Source organism: Helicoverpa zea, chromosome 4 (assembly GCF_022581195.2).
Source record: "Helicoverpa zea isolate HzStark_Cry1AcR chromosome 4, ilHelZeax1.1, whole genome shotgun sequence".
Taxonomy (NCBI): Eukaryota; Metazoa; Arthropoda; class Insecta; order Lepidoptera; family Noctuidae; genus Helicoverpa; species Helicoverpa zea.
The window spans coordinates 11,115,301-11,131,092 of NC_061455.1; the positions used below are offsets into that span (position 1 = coordinate 11,115,301).

At 39.1% G+C, this 15,792-nt stretch overlaps 1 protein-coding gene across 1 annotated transcript; it reads right to left on the minus strand.

Annotated features, from left to right (window-relative positions):
• Window positions 1–93: 93 nt before the first annotated feature.
• LOC124629831 (androgen-dependent TFPI-regulating protein-like) lies at window positions 94–6,941 on the minus strand. The gene is made up of 4 exons (XM_047163411.1): window positions 6,657–6,941; window positions 6,039–6,176; window positions 3,214–3,434; window positions 94–632 (listed from the first exon to the last, which is right to left on the minus strand). The coding sequence occupies exons 1-4, from the start codon at window positions 6,861–6,863 to the stop codon at window positions 437–439; spliced, it is 762 nt and encodes a 253-aa protein (XP_047019367.1). The 5' UTR covers window positions 6,864–6,941; the 3' UTR covers window positions 94–436.
• Between the last annotated feature and the right edge of the window lie 8,851 nt (window positions 6,942–15,792).

Here is a 15,792-nt window from a genome sequence, read left to right on the forward strand (position 1 = left end):
GAAGCGAACTCATACTGCTTTTCTTCTCAGGATTAGATTCTTCTGCCGGGTGATGTCCTGCATATCAAGGTAAACAAATAAAAGGCATATAAATTAAGGTATTCGTTGTTTATTATTCTTCAATTACTCTTCATCATAATATTATAATAAATAACTATAGTAAAATACATTAAAATCACCAGCACCACATTCTATATTTATAGTCAGTCGAAATATTGATTTTTGTGAAAATGAAAAACGAACCCTTGCTTTATCTGTATCACAACCTTTTGTAAGTCCATCATACTCATAGGTAGAATAAATTATACTTCAGGAATATATGTATCCAAGGATATACGAATCTTTTTCGACCATCTTTTTCGTATAATCACGAAAAAGCTCGACTTTGTGTTTAACCTCGAGTTCTACAAGAGATTCAAGCTGTGCCAACAGATTCCTAACTAATTTTAATCAACTTATTACTAGATGAAGTCGTTTTATGCCCCCAAATGTACTCAACAATTTGCCATTGTGCATAGAAACTGGTTATCAACACAATGTGAAAGCCCACGAAGACTGCTATTAATAGGACATCACTGGCAGTCGCTAGGAACGCGTACACCGGGATACCAAACAGAAGACATATGTAGACCCTGCGAAATAAAATAAAATTTTTAATTATAATTTAACAGAATGTATAAATAGTCAGAAATGGCATAATCATATAATTGAAAATACTATTACGTAACAATTTTTTTTTCTATATCTACTCATTAAACACTATTACTTGTATTTTTTAAATTTAAAAACTATGTATAATTTCAGGGCTATTTCGGGGGCATCAAAAGTGGGTGCAATTTTTTATAAACCCCAGTTTTTTCAGGCTAAAGACCCTACCCTATATGAACCTAAAAAAAATCTATTAAATCGGTTAAGAATTTTGGAAAAACACACAGAATAATTGTAGCTTTTATAATATAATTAGTAACGGAGAATAAACCTGCTAATAAAGTACCTAAGAGTCAGATGTGATTTACTATGATAACACTATGACTTGAAACAAGTCCGGTTTTACTTAATCAAGATACCTACCTGTATTAGAATAAAAACATCCATGAACTCAGTGTTATAGAATGAATGTGCATGAACAGAAACTGCCAGTTGTTACGTTGTTAGAGCACTTAATTGACAAATTAAACAATAATTGTACATAATAGCATTATGGTTAAGGATAATCTCTTCTAGTCTTAAGATAAAACGGACAAATGCATAGCTATAGTTAATACCAATGTACCTAAGTCAATAGTTTAAAAAATCTGATCCAACAGACAAACTGTTGTATACAGTTTTGTTGGACATTTTGTACCTTTGAGAATATATAATGTACCTTGTAATAAGCAATCTTCTATACTTATAATAAATCTGTAGAGAGGTCAATTCTGTACATTGAATATATTTCCAAAATAACTATTAGGGGGTGATTATATAGTGATCGATACTGATGCCAAAAATGCAATCAGTAAAATTTTTGTCTGTCTGTCTGTCTGTATGTTCGTTATGGAAACAAAAACTACTGGACGGATTTTAATGAAACTTGGCACAAATATTCTTCATACTCCTGGGCAGGTTATAGGATACTTTTCATCACGCTACAATCAATAGGAGCAGAGCAGTGAAGGTAAATGTTGGGAAAACGGGAGAATTTACTCCATTTTTTAAGCTTCCGTCGCGTGTGCAACCCTAATGGCAACAGCTACACAGAAACCATGTAGGACGGAAATATTCTCCATAAAATTATGTAAAAAATATCCCGTGGCAGCATATGTCTATCTTTTATGGTTGACTCACAATAACACGTAAAACTCTCGGTAGCTTAGCAGTTCGGAGCTTTCTGATTATATTTGTCTACTATTTCGTTTATAACACTCTCACTCATACTAATTAAAAATAGTTAACAGTATTACCTATTCATTAAAAAAAGAATGATTTAAATCGGTAAAGAAACACCAAAGTTATACATGAAAAACGGTAATAAGCCACCGCGCGTGAATACTGAATCACGCTATAAGGATCATTTTTGTGCAACGGTCGCCGCGCTCGACGCGACTCGCGGCGCGGTCGCTGCGCGAGCTTCATACAATTTTGGCTGTTGGTGCGATTGATACGAATAGACGTTCAGAGCGTTCAACCTTATTGCGCGACTTTTAGGTTTTAAATAATTTATTCTTAACTTTCTTTTGTTGTTATTTTATAAAATAGGTTGGTACCTATTAGTTATTTTTGTATTTAAATATTCGTTCAAATTACCTACAAATTATTAATAGTTTACATTTTATTACTTAAAGAAGCAGCAAGTACGCATAGATTTAGATAATTGGAGGGGCTGGTGTTTATTATTTCTTCCTCTCTTTGCACAAACTCCGACTCTAACGCGGACGAAGTCGCTGGCAGAAGCTAGTTAATAAATAAATAAATAAATAATACTCGCCTACCGAGAGTTCCGTACATTTGTTTTTTATAAACAGTTTTTCAACAGACTTAGTTACATGAAAAACTGAAAAAATCGTCTAAAGGCACATACTGTGGTATTTAAGGCATCCCTGTGTAAAAAAGTTTACATATACACAGTCTCTAGAGCCTGAGAAAAGACATGAGCTTCTTCTATCCGGGTGCGAGAAATAGTTCTCCGAGAAACAGGTGGAGCCGCAAGGAACAGCTACTAGTATTTTCGTAATTATTTTTATTTTTTATTTTTTTTTTTATTTTTTTTCAGCTGAGGAAAATGCCTGACGCATACACACACCGCCCGGGGAGACGGTGAGGTTATGTGGGGCTTGCACCCACTAAAAACCTCAGCTTTTGTGCCTTCTTCTGCCTTTTAGAGAGGGGCCACGAGGACCAAAGACGACTTTCGTGTTGGTCGAAGAAGGCTACTTTTCAGCTCTCGCTGAAAATCAGCGCTGAGGCTTTTGTCCCGTATAGGGTCTCAGCATTATGCTGAGCGAGGGCCGTTTCACGTGGGGTGTGATGTGACACATATTTCCCATTACTGTATTTTAATTGTAATTCGTCTTTTTTTTCTTATTTCTAACAACTGTAATTTTTATTTATATTTTGTATGGCAGTGTTGAATAAACGTATTAATTTTCATTTTTCAACCGACTGCGCAAAGAAGTTCTCAAAAGTCGGGTGAAGCCGCTGCTACAAACGAATATCCAAGCAAAAGATACTTACATAAGACAGTAAACGTTTGAAAAGCCAAACATGACAGCTAGTCCAGTCTTCATGCTATCAGGCCTTCTTCGAGGCGTGATTATCAAGTCTATGACCACAGCCACCATGGAGATTGTATGCAAGGAGTGTTGAGCCCAAGGAGGCAGGTACTCCCAGACGCGATCTGGAGCTATTATATTGGAGTAGGATCTGTATAGCATCCAAAATGTCACGTCGGAGAACTGAAAATGAAAGTTAACAATGTAATTTTTCGGTCTTCGTAATAAATCCAGCGGGTTCTTTGACTTAAGCTCTTATAAGGATATATCCAAGTAGTTTTAATTGGAGTTAGCATACATACGTGACCTGTAATTACATGTTATTATAGGTATTAATTAAAGTAAGATTTTAATTTGTCTTCTTAGATATTATAATAAGGCTTTGGGTTATCAGTATTGTTTCTAAGACTCCTTATAGTAGGTACCTAATTAATTCGCAAAGTCATATTTGACTACAGTAAGGTTGGTCAGGTAGCTTGATAAGGTGATAATTTATAGCTTGGCAGTGTTTATTACGTACACATTTCCTTATTCTGATATTAAACATAATTCTTATCAATAGACCTAAAAGTATTTCGAAGTTAGAGACAGTAAAGCAACCCAATCCAAAAAATAAACTGTTCTGAATCAATACACTTTATTTGTAAACATAATACTTATGTCCGTTTTCATTTTTGTATAAAAGCGATAATTGTTATTTACAAAATCGAGCTACCTACAAGTATTTATACTATTACATAATAAATATCTTATATATTACTCTCGATATTGATCTGCACTCTTAAAGAGTTTGCTTGTTTTCTTGAACGTGGTAGTCAGGAATTACAGGGCCGATTAAAAAAATGTTTCAGTCTATTTATCGAGGAAGGTTATTTTTTATCACTTTCACTATTGTTATATATCAGGGCGCAGGCCTCTAATACATCCCAGCGGGGCCCGGAAGGGCCAAGCCCTGCCGGGGCTGCGGGATTGTTCGAAAGAGTTACAGCGGGCCCTGGTACATAAAAGGCCTACGGCGGAACACGACGGTTTTTAGTCAGTAAGAGTCTGACACTCCCTCACCGCTGCTAACCACTGCGGGAGGGGGGCATTTGACGACTTTCGACGTCGTTGAAAAAAATAAAGCCTCTATGTCTCTATGTCCTTAAAGTAAGTACATACTCGTAGAAATAATGAATGTTATCACCACGCTTGCTGAAGGTGGATTGCCGATATGAATATTGAATAATAACTCTAGAATACATCGGTAAAACGATTAAGAACCCTGGACACTGCAGACTAAATAGTCAGCCAACAGTTGGCCCGATATTTTTTTAAAGAAAATCGTGAATTCAATAAAAGTTTTTAGTCGGTCTGACACCTGCCAAATACCTGACCGTTGTTATTAAATGTGCGCACTACCATTCATGTCCACAATGATGGCCCGAACAAACTGTCGGCCGACTAAAAGTTTCCAGTGAGCAAACACTTATAGGTAGATAATATAATTGACTTCCATTTCTCTTTGAGATACTTTGATATTATCGGAATTATCTATGCAAAAATTATCGTATTCTTTGTTCTTGTAAATGTGTATACCTAACCGATTACAATTGAGATTGATTATTTTAGTGTATTGTCTGATGTCATTTGATTATTTTTTGCTTTCGTTACCGAGGCGTATTGAGTTGTCCGAGTAACTAGGCGCAGGTCAGAATCAGTCTCTTCTTGTAAAGCACCGGTACTCAGCTGCATCTGGTTATAATTAAACTCGACAACATTGTTGAAAAAACGCTAGGAAGACTACTTATGTAAGTGCATCGGCCTCAACTCGTTAACATTTTTTGGAATCGTTGTATAATCATGCGTACATTGAAATTAAAGTTCTTGATTTCATAACTTTATTTCATCCATCTTCCGAGCCTTTTTCCCAACTATGTTGGGGTCGGCTTCCAGTCTAACCGGATTCAGCTGAGTACCAGTGCTTTACAAGCAGCGACTGCCTATCTGACCTCCTCAACCCAGTTACCCGGGAAACCCAATACCCCTTGGTTAGACTGGTGTCAGACTTACTGGCTTCTGACTACTACTTCTTCTATTACATAACTTTATTTACTCATAAATAAATAAATATCATTCATCAATTTAATTCACAGTTTATTCAAACGAATTGCTTGATTTTAAATACTAAAGATTGAAAATTAAAAATGTGCACTAAAGCCGGTTTGTAATTACAACGACTTAGCTGTCTGAACAACTAGGCTTGTACTTAGTTGCCTGGATTTATTACAAGGCTAGATAGAGTTGCCTATTGCTATCCTTATTTGTGTCGCCAACTCATATGCCTATGTTCTAATCAATACAGATAACGGTACGATCCCTAATCAATTTAGGCAAAGATACTAACCTTATCAAGTATCATTCATCTGCCTAGACCTTCCCCAAATAAATTGGGGTTGGTCTGGTTGACTTAAAGTTTGAGAGCGACTGCTTGTCTGATCCCCTCAACCTCCTCCCTCTTGTTAAGACAGTTTGTTTAGTGACCCTTAGCGACTGCTAAAGATGTATAAATGACAACCGGGACCAACCGATTAGGCGTGCCTTCCGAAAGATGGAGGAACTCATGACAAGATGGTCTCCCATCCACTGACCGACTACGCAAGGCGTTTGCTTATCCTTATGATCGATAGACCCGTACAGCCATTAAGTACTTAGCTACGAGTCTTCTACTTATACTTATAAGTTAATTAAATAATAAATGCTTTAAGTTCACATCTGCCAACTTCTAGGTTTAGCAGGACTACTCACAGTCGTGATCGGCACCAGAATGGAAGTCATGATAACTTCCCGAAGTATCCTTAGCTTCTGAACGTGAGGGGGCTCATCATCCTTTCTCTCACACCAGTCACAGTAGAGGCACAGCGGAAAGTAGCCTAGCAGTACCACCTGAAATCACCAGAAAAAATAAATTGAAACTTAAATTCTAATTTATTACATAATAATCATGACTTCCAGTCCTAAGGTTGGCCACGGTTGTTATCATTCAAGCAGACCAGCCAACGGTGCAGGACATCTTAGTCACAAGCAGTTTGGCAGACACAGATGCTCTCTCTATTATGTCACTCTTATAGCCCGAGTTGAAATTATCTTGCCACTTAAACTTTTAATTTATGAGTGGTAAGTTTTACTTCATCATCATCAAAATCGATCTCAGTGGCGTGCACTTGGGGAGGCCTATGTCCAGCAGTGAACGGCGATAGGCTGGTGATGATGAAGTTTTACTTGAAAATGGGTAAGAGTAAAATATTAAGATTTCATAAATATGCACAGATCAGGTCCGAGTATCTCGAGGGGGCCTTGAGGCTAACATCTCTAGATGTCTAGATAATATTATAATATCTTCTAAGTAATATTAAAAATAGTTACGTTGAACCAGCATGTGATAAGCATCCACCGCACGAGCATATAATTCCTGACCACAGGATCTTCATCATTTGACATGTCTATGGTTAAAGTCACCACCGCAGTCACAATTTGATGAACAAACGCCACACTGTACAAAAATAACCTAATGTTCAATAATGGAAAGCCATTGATTTTAACGTATTTTACTCTTAATGGAGTGCTCGACATTTTGGTTAATATTTTAAACGAGTAAACAAACGCGTCTCGATATAGTGCGCGTTGTAAACAAACTGGCGTGTTTGACGTTTCGATGCATTTAACATTATTATCCACGCAATTCCTATCAGTTTAAATTAATACCAATGGTTGTAAAATGTTTAATTTTGTGCATTGTCTTTATTACACTGACCTTTTTTTATCCTTTCCTAACACTTTATTGTTATTGATTCGTGGATAAGATGCCACAAACTATTTTGGTAGGCAACAATATTTTCAATACGATTTTGTGGATTTTAGGACGTTTTCCTCAATATCGGAGATTTAAGTGCATATTCTGAGAATTGTTTGCATCATTGCTTGTATTTGAACAATAAGCTGTCTGGTCTTATGATCAGAAGAAGTAAGTATGTACTTTAGCACTTAACCTTTACAGATACCGGCACGGATATTGGGCTCTCGGCGGAAGAGTGGGGATCGCTTTGCGCACCCGTACGCATAAGGCAATAAGGCAGTAAACCGCTTCTGCGCAGGTGAAGGTCATGGCTCGATATCCGTGCCGATAACTGTAACTAGCAATAGTATCAGAGTTTGTGTTACATTTCAGCAGACTGTACTTTGTCGTCTATGCCATCGGATGGCATCCTAATATTTCTAGTGAACCCACTCCTGTCGTTCCCAGTTCTTTTATCCAAAGCATATCATCTACGGGGGTGTGAAGGACCCCGCACGACCAGTGGTGGGTTAAACATCTTAACCCGCTGCTATATATATATATATATACTTCCCTGCCGATTTCGGCTATGGTGACTGCTTTCAGTTATCATTGAGAGAAGAACTAGGATGATCAGCTCTTCTATGCGCCCTTTGATGGCTGCAGTACCCTATTTTATGTGTAAACGTGCGCGAGCATTGGCTGCACGTTAGGATACCGTCCACGTAGTTATAATGAATGGCTACTGGTGTTTTAGCCTTAAGAGCATCACGCTTCGCATCCAGTGCGGATTTCCTTTGCTCTTCGAAATCTTTGATCGCATTTTTAAGTAGGCCTCTCCATTCAGGGCGGCAAATGGCTTTTGTCTCCCAGTTCTGAGGATCAATGTTGCACCTTTTCATGTGTCTTTTCTGAACATCCTTGAAGCGTAAGAACTGGCCACCTTGTTTCCGTCTGCCGTTCTGGAGTTCAGAAAAGAAGATGCGCTTGGCCACCCTATCATCATCCATGCGTAAAACATGACCGCACCATCTGAGCTGTCGCCGCATCAGGTACGCTTCTATGCCGCAGACATTCGCGCGTCGTAGCACTTCGGTATTTCTAATCCGATCCGACCATTTGATTTTCAGAATGTCTCTTATGCACTTTAGATGAAATCGGTCCAGCGCCCGTATATGTTTCCGATAGAGGACCCATGTTTCAGCCGAGTATAAAAGATTTGGGAGGACTATGGCCTTGTAAACGGAGATTTTTGTCGAAAGCTTCAAATCATGTGTGTGTAAGACCTTGGCTCGTAATTTACCGAAAGCCGCTGATGCAGCGCCAATGCGATGGTTTATTTCGGTATCAAGGTCACACTTGGATGTAATTGTGCTGCCCAGATATTTGTAGGTATTCACTTGCTTCAGCTCAGTATCGCCAATGTTTACCTTGACAGGTTCTGTAGCTCCTTGAGAGTCGCTTGCCATTACCTCAGTTTTCTTAACACTGATTTTTAGACCGAAACGACAACAGACTCCCTGAAGGTTAGTCATCAGGTTCTGGAGCTCTTGTGCAGAGTTGGTAACAAAACACAGATCATCAGCGTACATGATCTCCGTTATAAGAGCATGAGATACTTTAGTATATGCTTTTAATCTGGCCAGGTTGAAAAGTCCCCCATCAGTTCTGAAACGTATTTTGATTCCAGCAGAAGTTTGTTTGAGCGCTTCACTGACAACGACAGAAAAGTAGAGAGCAAACAGTGTTGGCGCAAGCACACAACCTTGTTTGACCCCACAGGTGACAGGAAAGAACTCTGACTAATCACCATTATAGGTAACACAGCAGGTCATCTCGTCGTGCAGAAGGCGAATCATTCTCACAAACTTCTCAGGACAACCTAATTTTGCCAGTAAAGTCCAGAGGGCTTCCCTCGGCACGCAGTCAAAAGCTTTTTCTAAGTCCACGAAGCACATACACAAAGGTTGGCCTTGTTCTCGGCTTTTTTCCTGGAGTTGCCTGATGGAAAAGATGGCTTCGCCGGTGCCCCTGTTAGGTCGAAACCCAAACTGAGTTTCTGGCAATATGGCTTCGGAGACTGGTAAAAGCCGGTTGAGAAGAACTCTGGCAAATATCTTCCCAGGGACAGAGAGGAGCGATATACCCCGGTAGGAGTTGCAGTCGGAACGGTCTCCTTTGTTTTTATACAGTGTCTGTATACGGGATATTTTAAATTCAGGTGGTATTGTTTCCTCGTTCCAAATGCGATCAAAAATTTGCCAGATGTAAGTATGAAGTTGCTCCCCTCCGTATTTCAGCAGTTCTCCGGCGATGTTGTCAACGCCAACTGCTTTTTTATTTTTCTGCTCTTTGATGGCTTGAACAACTTCAGCAAAAGTTAGTGGTTCAGCAAGCGACTCATTCGGCGGCAGAGGATGGATACGCCTTATATGCTCAAGATCTGCTGATCGATCTACATTGAGCAGGTGATTAAAGTGCTCTGCCCAACGATCAAGTATATCCTGCTTAGCAGTGAGCTTTTGGGAACCATCTAGGGATCTTAACGGAGTGCAGTTTTTTATGGAAACGCCAATCAACTTACGCATTTCTTCATAGAAAGCGCCTAGTTGGTGGGTATCTGCAAGCCACTGTATCTTTTTTGCCTTTTCAAGCCACCATCTATCTTTCATCTTCCTCGTTAATTTCCTTAAGGAATCACCACTACTTCGGACTTCTTGACTGGATTTATGATTTCCTTCATTACGCTTTATGAGTGCACGATGCTGTTTGAATGCTTCAGTTAGGGCCCTATCATTCTGGTCAAACCAGTCCTCGTTGTTTCGTTTCTTGTATCCTATGGTTTCCGTAGCCACAGTCAGTACGGTGGATGAGATCTGTTTCCATTTTGATATTAAGTCACCTTGCTGGGCATCAAACACATCTAGCGCACCTGTTAGGCCTTTCTGGTATTTTTCTTGAAGATCTTTACAATCCAGTCGATCTAAGTTGAGAGATATTGGTTTAGCCCTGCAGGGTCTTCGTGGTTCACGAAGGCGGAGTCTCAACTTAGTTACCAAAAGCCTGTGGTCTGTCCAGCAGTGCGCGCCACGCATAACGCGTGTGATATGCACCTGGGATATGTCCCTTCGTCGCGTTATCGCGTAATCGAGGAGGTGCCAGTGTTTAGAACGCGGGTGCATCCAGGTGGTTTTGAATTTGTCGCGAAGCCTAAACAGAGTGTTTGTGATGGTGAGGTCGAATTGGGCACAGAGTGTGAGTAGTAATTGTCCGTTACTATTCATATTGCCCACACCATTATTTCCAATCACGCCCGGCCACGACTCAGAATCTCTGCCAACCCTCGCGTTGAAATCGCCTAGCAGCAGTATTTGTTCGCTTGAACGTATGCTGGTAAGGCATTGGCAAAGTTCTTCATAAAACTGATCTTTGACACTGTTCTCGTTACTCATTGTTGGTGCGTATACGATTATCACATTCAGGTAGTTGTCGTTTGGTAGGTGAAGGCGTAATGTGATAATGCGGTCCGAGATGTATTGTGGACATTCTGGCAGCTTTCTTACGATGGTGGATTTGATGGCAAACCCTACGCCAGCTAACCTTCGTTCACTTTGGGGTCTTCCTTTCCAGAAGAATGTATAACCACCGCCGATTTCCTCAAGTTCGCCTTGGTCAGCTAAGCGTGTTTCGCTCAAAGCTGCCACGTCTACATTGTATCGAGCAAGTTCACGTGCTACGACAGCAGTTTTACGCTCCGGACAAAGGTTTCCGTCATTATCGATTAATGTACGCACGTTCCATGCGCCAAATGTCATAAATGATGTTTTTATCTTATTTTTCTTGTTACGTCGACCGCGAGTAATGGGGTGCCTAAGCAGCCGCGGTTGCTACTCCCCCAATTTGACGGGACAAGCATTTTTTTAGGACACCTTTTCTAGCCCCCTCCCCGGCTGAGCGGGGGAAGCAGTGCCTCCCTAAATAGGGCTGCTTCATCACCTAAGGTGCTGCCCAATCCACACTGTTGACCCAAGTGCAGTGCAGAAACGACCACTCTCCTTAGGCTGCCATACGTGCAGGCTTCAGACAAAGCCGGGTGTGCACCACCACCCAACCTCTCTACTTCAGCCCATCGCCGCAGGTCTTTTATCAGGATCCAGTAACCAGAAGCAGTCAGTTGCGCGTGAAATATTTAAGTGCGTAAGTGTTTGCGCAGACACAGACGCACTCTCTCGTCCTCCACCCTCTATTCCCAGTGGAACGGAGAGCCGCCACGACTGGAGAAGGTTTCGGATGCAGTGAATGGCCGACGAGCACTTTTGACCTCTGTCGTCGCCCTAAGCCTATCACAAGACTTCACTGCCCCGCCGAATCCGCCACTACCGGTTGCCTATCAGCGTTGGTGTGCCATCTTCGCCGGGGCAGATTCTACGTATAAAGCGGGAGGTATCCGCAGCACTACTACTACCGACCGCCGCGCTACCGACGGCGCTCGCCGCCGTGCTCGACACTGTGGCGCCCTCCAGCGGACACGCCAGGTACTGTGGAGAGCCTGCTCTCGCACACGTCCGGCGCCGGCGGTGACCGCCGCACTGCTATAAGGTAAGAGTAGACAAGTAAGATAAGAACTTTAAACTTCAATTTGAATAAGTACATTAAGTTTGTACCTTAGTAGTACCGTAGTAGTTAGTAGCAGTATCTTAGAAACTTGTCACTATATAAGTTAAGCTGCTAAGGCATATTTCCCAAGGATTATCAAACTCTGTTTGTGTGGTTTGGTGTTTTCTGTTTTTATGAAATAGTATTTTTACTATTATTTATTAAATTATTTCACCTGCTAAACAATCGCAGTATACCTACCTAGTATAAAATTGTTGAATGGATAAGTTGGTTATATTTATATAGCAGGAAAACGTAGGTGTTTCGGAACGATACACCCTAGGTGACAAAATAGCACTTGATTAACCTTTGATATTAATAAGTATGACAAGATAGAAGATGTCTGTAGATTAACCTTCTTAGTAATGGCCTCCAGGCTGATTGTCGGCTTCTTAACTATATTTTTATGTAGATCTATTGACGCCATTCGGATAATCGATATGTCTTTAAGTAGGTATTATTGCCTGATTAATGACATCTAATACGAGTTTATGTTATCTAATACGAATGCCTAACTAAAGGAAACAAAAATTTCCTATTGCACATTCTAGATTAATATATTCATATAAGAATATACTATGTACCAACTTTCTGTGCTATATAAAGAAAATTATGTGTAAAAAAAGTTTTACGTAATAAAAATTAATTATTATTATTTAATTTATTATATTTTTGGGATTAAACGATAAGATTGTTAACAATAGATATTAATCATCATCAGTTTCTACCTGTATTGAGGTTGGCCTCCAACCTAATTGCCCACCACCTTAATCCAGTTAAGTACATAGGCAACACGATACCTCTTAGCCAAACTGGTCTCCTCATTCCATAGTAATAATTTTATAATAAGTTTTTAAGTAATTACTTACTTCAGTTCTGTTAGCAATAGAACACCTAGATATTGTATTGTTATCTTTAAATTAGGTATTAATGTGTGTATGTATGTATGTAAGCATTATCTTAATTCTTAAGCCTGAGTGGTTTTTCAATGCTTACTTAACTTAATATTGCACCTACACAATTGTTTTTTAACGTTAAATAAAGGAAAAAAAAAAACTAATGATAACGACTGCCAAAGATATTCAATGACATCCGAGAAGCACTAATTTAAACGTGCTATCCAAACACGGAAGAACTTTTTATGGCATGATGGTCACCCATCCACTGACCGACCGCGCCAAGCATAACTGTATGCACCATCAACTCATGTGAAGTTTTGCCACTAAGCGCCTGAATAATTTTAACAAGCAAAGTTACACGATAGCACGTTTGCTAGTCATAATAAATTAACAAAATAACTCGATGTTATTGTTTACCACGGAGGACACTAACGTAAATAAGTAGTCTTTGTTTACTAAGGACCTTACGCAACATTTGTTTAATATTTCTTCATAAAACAAAGGCACATTAAACAAACATTTACATAATCTATTTGTTTTTGTTGAAATGCTGTGTAGTATGAATCTTCCAGTACTTAAGTACGTTCTCTGCCTATCACCAATGTCAGAAAGATTTTAATAGCTGGTTAAAAGCATAAATAAGGTTATAAGGAGGTCGATAACCTATGTATTTAATTTTTTAAGTAAGTACTGAGTGTTTAGATAACATTCGTCATAAGCAATATTCGTATAAACTTCGAGACAGATGACCTCATTTACTATTTTCTCTTTATTTTTAAGTAGGTAAAGAAATAAGAAATAACCTCGATTAGTGAAAGTATACTTTTGTAAAATGTACCTAAAGAAGTTGTTGAAACCAAAATATAGTTAGTAGGGACCTAGACCTCAGAACTGTTGAGATTTAACAAAAAACCTACTACAACATCATGCTCGTTTTCCTGGAACAGCTAGGCAGAGATTTTATCTATGTAGTAGGTAGGTATACTTACTTGCAATTTTTTCAGCATATAAATTATTTCTATGATATGTAACAGTGCATAAAATTAAATATGTAGCTGGACTGAAGTAAGGTAGATACATGAAACTCCACCAAACAACCTAACCTATCTAAGAAATATTCATCTGTTTAACTACAACTGCAAAACTAGGAAGTGAGGCGCTTCTGCGCGTAATAATTTGATGGTCGAACTGAAATAATAACAATCATTCTTTATTCGCCAATAGATGCAAAAAAATATTGCGTCAATAGCAACAAGTGGGTGTGTCGTCAATGAAAGACATTTCTTTATTAGTGTCAAAAATTTTAACCCTCAAAAAGGAGATACTGGGAATTCACGCAGCTACACGCGTAAATACTCAATCACTTAACTGTCGTAAGTGATTCCTATTTTTTAATAAAGCGGCGTAATAGAACATATGACACTGTTTTCACAAGTCCGGGTGCCACGCGTCCAGCGATAGCCAGGGCGATAATATCTGCCGCACACCGCATGCGACGGGTTAAATCCGAACCGATTTTGATTTGATAACTGCTCTATATAATGCTGCGTTCAAACCTTGGCCTGTCACGAGGTTTATTTAATTAAAAAGATATAAGCTAAGATTCACAACAAAGTGGGCGTGAAAAAGATTATTTTGGAAGAGATAAAAGTCATAATCCTCCGAGCCTTTTTCCCAACTATGTTGGGGTCGGCTTCCACCCTAATAACTAATTTGGGATAAAGTTTTTTTTACAAACTTAAGTGCTTGGTCAAATAACTGTTTACTGTCTCATCCATCAAATTTGGATTCCGCTGCTACTGTCGCTGTATCTAGCAACATGAGTTTCTCCTTTGTTTTTCAAACTGAAACTCATTTTCCTGTTAACTCATTTCTTTTTTAATTTTCCCAGTATTACAGGAAACCTTGACACTAAACTAAACGCGCCCTAATTATCTAAGACTCATTAGTTCCTTAACGATAGATAGAGCGTTTGTTTATATTAGTCTATTATCGCATCTATGGTCTATCATGCAGCCAACGGTATTTGTGCTCGTGATAGCTAACGTCAATACTTATCGCAGTTTATAATTAGAGACACCAAGGACTGGATTATCTCGAAGGGTATGACTGATATAGGGTGTGGGGAAATTGTGGAAATTATTTTATGAAGGCTTGACTTTATAAAAAGGCTCTAAAGTCACTACACTACGATCGAAAGCAAATTGTACGTGAAGGGCGCTTAGATACATGGTTTTCCATAGGCGCCAAAACTATAAAATAGTGTAGTTGATATAAAGAGGAATTTGATAAAGAAATCGTAGCCTATCTCTAATTAATAAAATATAACTGCTAGACTACGAACGACTCTTTCAAACCTTCAAATAAGCATTTTCTTTTAAACCTCATGGCCAAAAAGTGGGGTCTCTGTGATGTCTGTCTGTGGTTCCGTAGCTTTGAAACTGATGAACTACATATACTGGATGCGGATTTTTAGTTGAAGGTTTTTACTGAAGCTAGTTATGAAGTTATGACTTCTTTGGTCGTTAAAGTTATAGGCACCTCATTAAAATAAAGTAGGGCGTATTAAGGGCTGGGATGGAAACAAATTGCAATATTAGAACAATATAAAACACACTGATAAAACACACAAGTATTAGTTATCGCTAGTTATCTGTTCATTTGCAAACGTTCACGAGAACACATGGTGTTAATAATCTTCGCATTTTACTAGGAAACGATAGCCGGGTGAAGTTCACCTTTATAAGTCAAAACAAACTTATGTAAGACAAATAACTTTCATATAAAAATGTATTATTTTATGAGCGCCTGGATGTCTAGGCATGACCTAATCAAGGGGAGAGTTACCGTTGTGTGTATTATGATAGCTGAACAAAAGTTAAGCTGTTATCGATTTTATCCCTAAGAATTTATCAGTGTTTCTATCTATGTAATACGAGTCTTCCCGTAGGTACTTCTTTGGGGAGGATCGCCTTTGACCTGGTATAAAAACTCTTTGCATACCTTATTTCTTAAGGCCTGTTTTGCAGGTGGGAAATCATCGCATAATCTGCAATCCAGTGTGAGTGCAGCGGGAGAAGGTGTCAGACTTTTACTGACTAATTAATGTCCACCTTTGTTCCTTATAGAGCCCCTTCGTGTCCCAAGGCCGTCGTTATAGACCTTTCGAAAA